We start from the raw sequence: 13,363 nt of genomic DNA on the forward strand, positions 1-13,363 counted from the left end.
TCCTGAGATCGCGAAAGATTTGTCAACACACACACAAAACATTTCATAACTGGATAGATTTTTTTGTGTGTATGTTTTATTTATAGTTATTTCAGCTGCATGTGCGGAATGCTTGTCACAAGTTGTAAGAGAAGATAAGGCAACTTTTTTTTTTTTGACTGCAATTCACACCCAGCGGTAATTCAGCAAGAATATTTTCCGAATGCACCACGTGAAACATGGATTCGGTCTTCCGACCTTTAGGATCAGGTGATTTTGATGCGAGGAGAGAGCAAAGACAGAACTGAAGACGGAGAGTGCCTGCGCGGGGGAGGGGCAATGTGCTCAGTTTCTTGTAACAAAACAACATCAATATCTTTCTGTTTAATTACTTCATATATTGCAGCTCTTTTGTAGATTCTCTTGCACCGTTAACATTCAAAGTATCTACATGAACTTCACTCATAAAAAAAGAAAAAACACCAAAATAGCAAAAAAGAAAACATCAGCCAGTCTACTTTTAAAATGAACAGACATCGTTGTTTATAGCAGTATTGAGATTCCTCACAATTTTCTTATGTCTTTAGACTTCTTTGTTAGTAAAGCAACTCTTTGGCATTAGGCTTCTTGTTTTTTTTTCCAACGAACTGTTTGACATCAGGAAAATATTCCTGCACGTACACACTCTTTTATTTTTTGTTGATCTAAGGAATAACTTAATATCATCAAGTCCGTAATCCAGACCAATGAACTCCCCCTGAGAAAGTGTCATACTAGAGTCAGAAGACCCACCATCACTTTCTGTATCCTTATCCACATCGTCTTGAACTTCACTCGTTTTACTTATTTTGCCATCAATTTTTTTTTCTTATCATCTTCCTTTAAGAGCCATTTTGAAAAAAATGCTCTTTCTCCACACAATAGGGTGAAGTCAGGTAAAGTGGGACACTTTTTGGTAAATTGCATTTTAAACAACCTAAATCAGTTAGAGTGTATTAATATTATATGTGTTTTGTTTAAATATATTGTAATGAAGGCCACTATGGTGAAATTTTCCCAATTTAATTTATTAACAAACTCTTCATCTTTAAACACCATCTGACACCCTCTTCAGCAAACTGGAAGCAATCAGGTTGAGTGGGACACTTTGTTAGGGAAAGTGGGACACTATTTTATGGTTAAAATGAGCAAAATACAACCCCAATTCCAATGATATTGGGAAGTTGTGTAAAACGTTAATAAAACCAGAATATATGCATTGAAAATGTGTGGCGCATTATGAGGTGCAAAATACAACAACAGAGACCTTTAATTAATACTTGGAAGAATTTTTTTAAAATGCATTTCTGGAACTAATGCAAAAATTGTAACATTGTAAACTTCACTATACATTCAATGAATGGAACTTTCATTAAGCCTACATCCTTTTACCACCTTTTAACAACTTCAGTGAACACATCCAAGACAGATGAAGTCATCCATAAATCCGTTGAGCTCTCCGCAGGACTCATGATACCACCGTTGGCAGTGGCAGCAAGCCACCCATTCCTCATTGGACTTGCATCCCCATAGACCCTCTTGCAACCAGTATAGGGGTCACTTCCCTGAACTGTTGCAGGGGAGGAACGGCAGCTTTTTGGGGGCGGACACCAGCAGGCTTAGGCACTTTGGTTGTTTTTGGTTTCTTTTTGTCTGCTTTGGCCTGCTTTAATTTTGGTTTGTGTCCTTCAGTCACCTCCTGCTCATATTCTTCAATAGCCCCTGCCATTCTCTCTTCACTTCACTGGTTTAGTTTTCTTCCTTTCCTACTTTGCTGTCTTTTCCTTTTCTGTATTGCCCTGTCACTCCTTCTCTCTCTCTCTCTCTCTCTCTCTCTCTCTCTCTCTCTCGCTGTCCCTCTCCTCTCTGTATGGGTGCCATCTTGTGTATATTGAAAAATATTTTTTTTATAAAAATTTTATATTCAGACATTATTATTACGTTTAACTTTAAAATGTTATCTTTTTGTTCATTAAATGGCTGCACTGTGTTTGCTAGCATTAGCCCTGTCAGGTTGAGTGGGACAGTGCTGTGAATCAAATTTTCACAAATATTTTATACAGTTAGATGCTAATTGTTATTAATCTCTAATACACAGACAGTAAAAATGTATGTAAAAGCAAAAGTTTTATTGTTACATCATAAGTGACAGAATTATCAACCTTATTATTCTGAAATAGATTTACACATGCCGGGTGACTTACCGTGAGGTCCCAGTAGTCAAGCAATTTGAAAAATAACAACTGGACCACATCTGTGATGTCACATCAATCACAACCTTTATTTCATATCCAATAGACATTCAGCTACAACACAGTAACAATTATTGTGAGTGGCTTACAAAATTAACCCTTTACAGTACCCAAAAGCTTAAGTGTCCCACTCAACCTGATGTCCCACTCTACCTGAATTGACCCTACGTCACACATGCTTCTTGCAATATCACCAAACTATTCTCTAAAGCACTTTCTTTGCTTTGCTTTTGAAAGAGTAGTGAGTGATTTTCATTCTAGCGGTTCATCCAATAAGCAGCCCGAGGAAAGATTTGAGTGAAAGCTTCTCAGCCAATCAGCGGCTTCTACCCCACGTGTGGACTCTGCATCGTCACCAGCAAGTGATCCAATGAAATGAATGACGTTGGCGGACGTTATTCATTCAAGATAGACACAGAGAGTATTGATAAAATGAAATGTAAAACAAAACAAAGCAGCTTATTTTAAATTCAGCAAATTTTCCGCTTCATCACTGAGCTGAGGAAAGCGATAGAAGTTGCTGTCCTCAGTGCCACAGAAAAGCACTGGAACGGAGATGAAGGGAAACCCCCTTTTTGTGTTGTGTTGCTGACATATTCAAAATTGTCAATTCGAAAATTTAGCGTCATGTCTAGCTTGACATTATCCTGAATAATCATATACGCTAATCGCCTGAACGAAACAATGTGTTTTAACAGAGGTGATCCACAATTGATTGGGATCTTTTTAATCGGAGATAAAGCTTGTGTCAAAATTTCGTCACTTACGAACGGTGGAACATTTGACAAAGTAACTCTCTTAGCCAAGGGCGCCCCCAAGGGGTGGCCACGGCCACCCCTGTGGCCACCCCTAGGATGATTTGCAGTGGGTACTACTAATTTAAATGCAGAATGTACATTCACAATTGTTTAAGAAATAAAAAAAAAAAACCTTGCACACCGGCTGCAGCCACCATAAAAGATTGCATATTGGTGCCACCAGAGCTGCCCTCCACTGTCCAAACAAAACAGAGTGAGCGCATTCATCACGTGACTGGTGTGCATACACATTTGTAGTGCGTTCTGTCTCTGGAAATTTACAATTATCAAATTTTTCAAGATATGGGGCAGAAAATTCATAGGTCTATATAATTGATAAAATTTAATATAGTTACTATCACGTGAAGAGTGATGTTTTTCTCCAAGTCAGCATAATTACAAATGTGATATTTCTTTTATGCAACAGTTCAATAAACAAGAAGTTAATATCAAGAGACTTACGTTTAAGACAACATATTCCCTGTTTTTGTTCATCATTCCAAACCCAGCCAGTGTTTTGCGTCTCTGAGCAACATGAAAGTGTTTCGTTCCTGAATGAATCAACCCTTTAAATGATTCGGTTCAATCACAATGACTCACTTATTAACAGTGACTTAATTTCATATTTAAGGTACCTTTTAATTTAATTTTATTTTATTTTTTTCAAACATCAGTTTTCAATGTTTTCTGTTTAAAATATCAAAACATAATTCATTCATTTGTAACTGCAGGTTAAAGTGTTCCATGTCCCTCAGAGCTGCATTAAGTGTTTTAAAAGCATCTTCAGATGCAACTTCTGTTTTCTCTGCATTGCAAAGATCAATTTTGTTGATACTGATTGCATTTGCTTGGTAATGGCCTAAATGCAAGTAGTTTACCTAAAACATGGTTCACACTTTTAGAAAAAAAATGTATAAATGTAAAAATAAGAGTCATCTGTCAGCACAATTAGAAATTAGACATCAGCACAATAACACTCGGCAAAATAGTCTAATTATCGTTATCGATAAAATCCCAGAAATCACAGAGATATGTTTTTTTGTCAATATAGCAGACCATTAGGTTTTTTTTTTTTCTTTATTTCGATGTGGCACCCCAAGATTTACTGTGGCCTCAACTGGCCACCCCTGTTAAAATTTTCTGGGCGCACCACTGCTTAGCTGGCAACGAAAAGGAAGAACAGAGACATAATCACAACCGATGACTATTCCATGTTCGACTACTTCATTGACTTTATCTTCAATATTAAGAAACACCACAATGGCACTATTCCTTCTGGAGGCAGATAGCAAGCTCTCGTGCCCCACAACCTCACCAATGGCAAGACAACATTCCTCCACACTCACGCGGCAGCTACTTTAACCGCATTACGCCGCGTGAGTGAATTCAAAACCTGCACATGTGGAGCTGACATGCTTCCCCGATAAAGTGGATAGCACGCGGCCCAACCAAGTATAAAAAATACTAGATAGAAAAGACCAGAAAAACAAAAAGGGGAAAAAATAGAAAACAGCTTCACTCACAAGCCCTCCAGTCACGCTCACACACTTCGTCAACTCGGAAGTGAGAGAGAGAGAGAGAGAGATAGAGCGAGAGAGATATTCTTTGTTGTATTTTCCTGTTTGTTGTATTTTCTTTGTTTTCCTGTAAGATAATGGAGTTCCTTAGTAGTGGGCGGAACTAATATGCAAACAGAATCTCATTGGCTATATATATATATATATATATAGACATGATATATTTATCTAAAAAAAAAAAATAATAATATTGTGGCAGTTTTTTCTCTGTGGTATCGAAAATGGTATCGAATATCGTTATTTTTCAAGGTATTGTGTCAAAGTTTGAAATTACAGTATCGTGACAACACTAGTAGCTAGACAGTTATCTGTGGTTATGATTTTACTGATACAGTTGTCTGATTGATTTTTATAGTCTCAAGCATTTAGAAATGACACAAAATAACATTTTACTTCAATAAAACCAAGGATTAGTCTTTGTAAGGGTTGTGATGTCTGCGTGGTTTTGTTGAAGAAATAATTTCTCTATCGCATAAAGGTGACCAGAAATGAAAGATTAAGTGGATATTTGAATGAAACGTTTGGTTACCTAATATTAAACAAGGATTTGATCATCCTGTTACAACAGCAGTTATCAGGCCTTTTAGCACACTTTGCAGGAATCTGTAGCTTATTTAATGTACATAAATAATTTATTTTGTATTACATTATGAATTTTGACAGTATTATTAAATTATTATTAATTATCCAATCATTATTGCCTCATTGTTTTTATTTTTTTCTCAGTAAAATTATGGTTAACATGGAAACTCAGAGAATATTAAGGCAGATGAGGCCGACATTAAAATACATTATTAACTTAATGTTATCAAAATCCAAGTAAGTTTAACAGGAATCTAAAAGTACCTAAAAGTGATGCGCGGGCCTCATCTTGGGCTTTTTTTTTTTATCTATCTCGGCACCCCTTCCCTCAGAAGAAACCGTCTGAGGACAGCCCGGACCAAGAGGGCACCTTAGCGTCCCACCTCAAAGGGGCAGGGCTCGCCCCCCCTCCCGGTTGACACTTTTAATGAAGGCCTTGCTACGGTTCTAGGCCTCAAATGTTTCAGTTCCCTTGCTGTGTATTAAGGTTCTGGAAACTCTCAAATTTAATAAAAATGATCTTAATTTGAGTCTGTTCTCTTCTTTTTCGTATCTTTTTCTAAGGTCTTATGGGTTTGGAACGACGTGAGGGTGAGAAATCAAATGACAGAATTTTCATATTTGGGTGAACTGTCCCTTTAAGTGTGACTTATCTGTCCAAACACATTAACACACACTTTAACATGTCCTCACACTGAATCTGAACAATAAAGAATACAGTTACTGTGCTAATCCTGATACGGGACTTTTTTTTTACAACAACCCCCCATCACACACACACACACACACACACACACACACACTTCACTTCCTATCAATTCTGATCTGTCCTGTCAAAATAAAGGTAAAAATGCCAGAAAAAGAGAACAGAATTAGCAGTTTGGTTAAAGTCACAAACCCTCCCACACACAGCTCAACCTGCTGAAATTGATCTTCAACTGAATACAACATATTAGAAACAGAAAACAGAAGAAAGTGTAGAAGAGGGCAGCCAAACTCAGTTCCTGGAGGTCTGCAGCTGAGTTTAAGATCTCAGGTATAGAATATAATAAAATACTTACAGAGAATGAGAGGCAGTGCACCGGAGCCCATACTGACACATTAATAAAAATAACTGCTGTCCGGTGTCATCTAAAACAGACACTTCCTGTTTAAACAGTCATTTCACACTTCAAGAAGAGATGAGGGAGGAGACGAAACTCTTTACAGAAATAAAAGGAGAAATAGGAAGAAAAAGAGATTCATTCTAAGAGATTTAGCTTCTTTTTTTGTGCATGCAAGTTATTGGAGATCTGTTTCTGTACTTGAAAAGAAGTTCTTTCAGAATTGTTCTGAAACTTATTTTGTTGATTCACAAATTAAGAATGTAGGCCTTTTCATGCCATTTGAGTTTTGTTGTCAGACTAAGAATATTTTCCTGTGTTCATCTGAAGAAAGAATGTCATAAACATCAGGAATGTGTAAAAGATGAGAGAATTTTCATTTTTGGGTGATCTATTCCTTTGTTTGGCCAATAACAATGCACTGGGTCAGCTGGCCAATCAGAGCAGACTGTGGTTGTCTGAAGGAGGGACTTTGTTACATGTTTGTGAGAAGTGGGGGACAGAGGACCCACACTTATGTACAGTGTTTGAAAAATAATGTGTTTTTGAACATCAAAGCATGTCAACAAATTATGTTACACAATGTGCAATGTATATAGTAAATAATATAAATTTAATTTACAATTAATATATATAGTAAATTATTACTAGACCACTGGCCACTATAATCTAAATTTAAAACACCTTCAGCCAGCATCCACTATAAAACACTTGTGCTTTTAAGCCAAATCTTGCTGAAGTGATTTTATTTTATTATTTATTTTATTTTAACTGACATCTGTATGTGAGTGACATTCCAGGAGTTTACTAGTTTATCTGATCTCAAAAAAAAAACAAAAACATGTTTTTTGTTTTTTTATAATGTATTGTTTTCGTTCAAATTATATAAACTGATTTAAATTGACTGATTATAATTATTTAACTACTCTGTGCTAGAGTGACCATCTGGCTATAAACCTGTTTCAGGACAGTAGATGTGATTTTATAGAACAATGCGGACATGTGCAAGATACATTTATTACTGTTATGCTATCTAAATACTGATTTACATTCATTGGCATATGTGCCAATTTGTGTTTCTGTGATGCCCACACTTCAGTTTGTGCTTCTAGCAACATTAAATTCAGGACAAGATAATTTCTGAGCACACACATACACTGAACACTTTTGTTTTTTCACACTTTTCATGAGCTGAGCTCAAAGATGTAGGACTTTTTCTATGTACACCAAAGGCCTATTTCTCCTAAATATTGTACACAAATCTGTCTAAATCTGTGTTCGTGAGCACTTCTCCTTTGCCGAGATAATCCATCCACCTCACATGAGTGGCATATCAAGATACTGATTGGACAGCATGATTATTGCACAGGTGTGCCTTATGCTGGCCACAATAAAAGGACACTCTAAAATGTTACGTTTTACTGTATTGGGGGTCGGGTTGGGAAAACCAGTCAGTATCTGGTGTGACCACCATTTGCCTCACGAAGGGCAACACATCTCCTTCACATAGATTTGATCAGGTTGATGATTGTGGCCTGTGGGATGTTGGTCCACTCCTCTTCAATGGCTGTGTGAAGTTGCTGGATACTTTCAGGACCTGGAATAGACGTATACACCGATCCAGAGCATCCCAAACATGCTCAATGGGTGACATGTCCGGTGAGTTTGCTGGCCATCCAAAAAGTCCTAGATCTTTGAGTTCAGCTCATGAAAAATGTGGGGAAAAACACAAGTGTTTAATTTATAATTTTGTTCATTGTATGTACTGTCTGACCTATGGGAAGCCAGACACCCCAAAGTGGGATGAAACAGTGCAGTAATAAAGTCTTCGCACCGCATTGAAATGCATCAGTGTGGCTCAATGGACAGAGCTGCATGAACGCCACGACAGCTACGTTTACATGCACAATTATTGTTCAGTCAGACTGAATTCATTCTGATTATTGAATCTGATTGTAGTGTTTACATGAACACTAAATAAAATTATCGGGTTGATGTGCATATATGGTACAAGCTTCAAATCAGAAGTGATTTTTATTGACTGCACAAATATAGAGTTTCTCACTGTTTGCACATAACAACCACTCTCCTACATGGTTTCTTTATTTGTTTTTAACAGCTGAATTCATATTTATCTATTTCTGGATAAATATACAAACCACTGTGCCGTGCTGCTCATATTTGTAAAAAAAAAAAAGCCCCTCCCCGCACCCAAATCCAGCTGCTTGTGGATGTGTATCTTGAGTGTTTTGCTTCACTTCACAGTTACTGTGTGAAAGGAGAATTTTATAATGACAGGACACACATTTATCCAACACTTTATTATACAACACAGCAGAGCCTTTACTTCTTATGGAGACTTAAGAAAGCTCCCCTGAGTCCCAGGATCCTTGTTGAATTCTACCGCTGTACCATTGAGGGCATACTCACAAACTACATCTCAGTGTGGTACAGCAATTGATCCGCATCTGACACAAAGCGGGGGGTGAACCCACATGGAAAGAACCTATATGTGGAGATATGCACATATATGCCACAACTAGGCAAAATTGAGGTGCATACATGTGCATATACAGGAAATATAGGTCTCCTGTATTGCTTCTTCATATCCACATAAGCCCTATACATACAAGATATGTCTTCTATATAGCTAATGGCAGGATATGGTCATTTTGTAGCTCATATCTCATTTTTGACTGTCATACATGATGCCTAGCTCATATTTTCTATGATCAAGGCAAAAACTCATGCCAATAACATGTGATACCAATTTCACATGTTTGCACATACATAAGTTCATGCATAATTTTTTTTCGTTAATTCTTTAACTATGGCAATATATTAACATGATATACATGTCATGATTCTGCCTTCATGTCCTGACTTTTCTCTAGTCTTGAGGCAGGATCATGACAGACCCGTGTTTTGTGTACAAGCACATGGCCTTGTCTTTGGGCCATGTGCTTGTGTTGTCTCGTCCCCTTGCCCCGCCCCCTTGTTATCCTAGTCTTGTCGTGATTGCCTTATCTGTGCCACCTGTTGTGTCTTAATTAGTTCTCCTATTTAGATCCCCTAGTGTGCTCTGTCCTTTGTCGGTTCATTGTGATTGTTTTCATGTTGTGATATGTGTTTCTACGTGTTCCTGTGATATAGTGTTACTTGGTGTTGCTCTTGGAAGAAGACGTTGTGAGACCTGTTATTGTTTAGTTGTAGTAGTGTTCTAGTGTTAAGAGTCATTGTTTTCCCCCTCGTGGGTTTTGTTTTCCCCATTTGTGTTAATAAATCCTGTGTTTGGTAAATCCCGTCTGCACTTGAGTTCCTCCTTACCCCTCCACATAACAATACAGAGCCGGACAGTGATGGAGTACATTTACTTGACACTGAAGACTGGAGGAATGATGCTGAGAATGCACCTTTGATCACAGGAATACATAACATTTAAAATATATTCAAATAGAAAACAGTTATTTTAAATAGTATACATATTTCACAATATTACTCCTTTTTTGCTGTACTTTGGATCAAATAAATGCAGGCTTGCTGAACAGAAGAGACTTCTTTCAAAACATAAAAAATCTTACTGTTAAAAAACTGTTGACTAGTAGGCTATATATAGATATTACAGAAATGTTATATCATAATGTTATATATATATATGTCTGTGTGTGTGTAATTTCTGTCCCCCTCACTTCTGAAAAAATGGCTACGCCCCTGGTTTACATGAACTCTTAATCTTATTAGAAGAGAAATAAGCCACCCCTTCAATCCATTCAATCAATTTAATTCTGATTGACCTCAGTCGGATCGATAAAGGTGTTTACATGAAGGCTTTTCAGTCCGATTGAGCCATCAATCTGATTGGTTGCATATAAACGTAGCCAGTGTAGAGAGGACGTGTTTAGTACCCCACCGAACTGACAGCAGACACAAACCAATCTCTAAACACCCCTGAGCTGTTAATAGTGACCTCTTTCAATATGCTAACAGTGAAATGTTAAAATGTTTTTTTTTTTTTTTTCAATTATTTTCCCAACTTCATCCTCAACATCAACAGATGCATCACTTCTCAGTGCTGATGTTTCCTGTATAGATGAGAATGAGAAGTTGTCGTCATAGCACAAAGCCCCTCCCTCGATATCACGGTCTCCGCCATGTTGGAATCCTAATCAGAATGAGCTTTATTGACAGATATGTTTACACATACGAGGAATTTGTTTTCGTGACCGAAGCTCCGCAGTACAACAGAATGAAAGCGACAGCGAATGATACCGGCGGCGAAACAGGATTGTTTAAATGTGTTGTTAAGAGGAGGTTCTCGCAATTCTGCACTGTTTTACCATGCCTGGAAGTTACTGCTGCGTTAAAAACTGCTGCAGTACCTCACACGATACATATGGAAAACATAGGAACAATGAAATACCGTTTTTTTTAGGTTACACCAAGCGCAAAACAGCGGTATTTGGAGAAGCTCTCAAGTGGCACAGAGACCTGGACCATTTACCTCCATGCACACATATGGACATTGGGTATAATATTGTTTTTGGTTTAAGTTACTACACAATGCAGGAGTTTAAAAGCCACAAGTCTTTGGAAAGTTACGAGGCTTTCTGCTGTGGCTGGGTCCATCTACAGCAGGTGATGAAAACAGTGTTGTACTGGCCAAAGTAAGTTTGTTCACATGCGTTTTAGCGTATTGTAATTACATTGCTGTGTATGTTTAGTTATAATTTGATTTTAACCCAATGACACATACTGTACCAGGTTTTTGTGTTGGGGGCTGCAAAGTGGACAAACCAGTTCTGGGTTAGCTAGGGTAGTTAAATGTGTGATTGCGAGATGTAAATGTCCGGGTTAGATTAAAGCCATTAACAGCGTGAATGCAAATTGACTTACATTGTAAACAATATAATTCCCAATGTCCATATGTGTGCACTGAGGTAAATTGTTCAGGTCTCTGTGCCGCTGCAGGGAGCTGCCTGAGAGCTTCTCCAAACACCACTGTTTTGTGCTTGGTGTGAGCTTGTTCCTGTAAGGTGCCCTTTCTTTCACCTTATGTTTTTGCATTGCTTTACTTTCTTCCTTTTCTTTCTCATATTCGTAGATCCGTCCCGATCTGTTCCGCCGACAAAATAAATGGGCAAAAATGAAAGCGCTCTGAAATGTTCAGTCGCGCCTCTGTGAAGTTCTGAAGGCATTGCCCCTGGCAACAGATAGCGTATCCTTCCATCAGGGCCGACCGGCTCAGACCCCTCCCAAATCAACCCAAATCGGCACGTGACTTCTCATTCTCAATAGCACAAGGTTACACAAGCTCTATAATTATAGCTGATATCCTGCACAGCCCAGAGTTTAAACTGATAAGTGTGTGCTGTCATATTATTAGAAAACAAAATAAAACCGTGCAAATCAATATTGAATTCCCACCAAACTATTTTTCAAGCAGTATTTGCACTGTAAACCTTTTTTATTTATGTAAAGTGTGGGTGAACTTAAACTGTATGGCTATGCTGTGGTTCCTGTAGGCTTTGCGTGCGTGCGGGGGGTCGGAGGGCCTCTATGTCCATTTTGCTTGGGGCTCCCAAATTCCTTCAAACTGCCCTGGCTGGGTGTTTGTTTTCTCATGTTTTTTTTCCTGGTTTTGGGTTAGTTAAAGAGTAAGTTCATTTTATGTTTGTTAGGACACTTAGTCTTGGGTTAAAGCTAGCTCTTTTTGTGTATTATTTTGGCCTGAACTTATTTTTGTGTTCTTACTCTTCGTGTGAACCGCTTACAAAACAGATTGTATTACTGTATATTACTGTATCGTATCCTCACAATAAAAATAGAACCCGAGGAGTCAGAACTGTCTTAATCCTCAGAATCTGCTTTAATACTCAGAATGTAGTTACTGTGCTTTCTCTTTGTAGATCATTTCAGTTACAGCATCAGAGAAGAACCAGAAAATACTCCAAAAAACACTTTTGACATGCACTGAACTGTCTAAAATATGACTGTTTATTTATTTATTTTTCATAATAAGAACAAGAATCTGAGACTGGAGAAGAAAAAAAAAAAAAGTGAAAATTTTCTCAACATTTAAAGCAAAAAGCCTGATGTGTTTAGTTCTGTTACTCTGATCTATGGTTAAAATGACTCTTAAAGTTAAAAAATGTGAAAAAGCCCAACAAACAAAACAGAAAAGTTGGTTTTCATGTGTATATTTATCAAATCTAAATCTCACACTTCATTAACTGCAAAAAAAAAAAAAAAAAAAAACAGCATTATGAAATGTCTTCAAAAATGAATAAATGTAAAAAGCAGTATATGAGAAAGTACATGAAATCAATAAAAGTCTAATTGTCTAGACAAAAACACAGGCACAATTTTATAACACACTGTATTTACAGCTACTGTATTATTAAAGCTGCAGTAGGTAACTTTTGTAAAAATATATTTTTTTTACATATTTGTTAAACCTGTCATTATGTCCTGACAGTAGAATATGAGACAGATAATCTGTGAAAAAATCAAGCTCCTCTGGCTCCTCCCAGTTTATTAACCGCTAGAGCATCAAAAGTTACCGACTGCAGCTTTAATCAAACACTTTATTATTCTGTTGGTTCTATTGGCAGCACAGAGATTATATAATAATGTAATAATAACTTTAGATCAGTTTCTCCCAGAGTTGTGTTGAACATAAGAGCTCATCTGTGAAGAATCTTAGGATCATCAAACTGTGTGTGTTTTTATTCGAGAAAGCAATCGTACATTTGTGTTGTGTTTTACTTTCAAATTCAATTTAATCATCTACTCATTTATAATAATCATTCTAGTCATTACATACCCATTCCACTGATTTATTAATTGATTAGTAATGTATATTATACTGTTATTTTTATAATATTGTTCTTCTGGTGTTTATTCTTATGACTGTGTGGTTTTAAGGGCTGTTTGTCTTCATGAATCAGAGATCCGAGAGAAAGGAAACTCAAGGTTTGTGGGATGTTGTTGTGGATCAGTTTGGTGTAACAGAACTTGTTGATTTTGTTCTGGTC

The 13,363-nt window shown here is 37.2% G+C and overlaps 1 protein-coding gene across 2 annotated transcripts in view; it reads right to left on the bottom strand.

The window, feature by feature from the left end:
* LOC127962249 (B-cell receptor CD22) overlaps positions 1-6,575 on the bottom strand; it is a 113,867-nt gene extending 107,292 nt beyond the window's left edge. For both annotated transcript variants that reach the window (XM_052561797.1, XM_052561796.1), the window contains exon 1: positions 6,288-6,575. In XM_052561797.1, the coding sequence (XP_052417757.1) occupies positions 6,288-6,318 (31 nt within the window). In that variant the 5' untranslated portion in view covers positions 6,319-6,575. The remainder of the gene's footprint in view (positions 1-6,287) is intronic.
* Positions 6,576-13,363: the final 6,788 nt, after the last annotated feature.

This window comes from Carassius gibelio, chromosome B7 (genome assembly GCF_023724105.1).
Source record: "Carassius gibelio isolate Cgi1373 ecotype wild population from Czech Republic chromosome B7, carGib1.2-hapl.c, whole genome shotgun sequence".
In the NCBI taxonomy this organism is placed as follows: Eukaryota; Metazoa; Chordata; class Actinopteri; order Cypriniformes; family Cyprinidae; genus Carassius; species Carassius gibelio.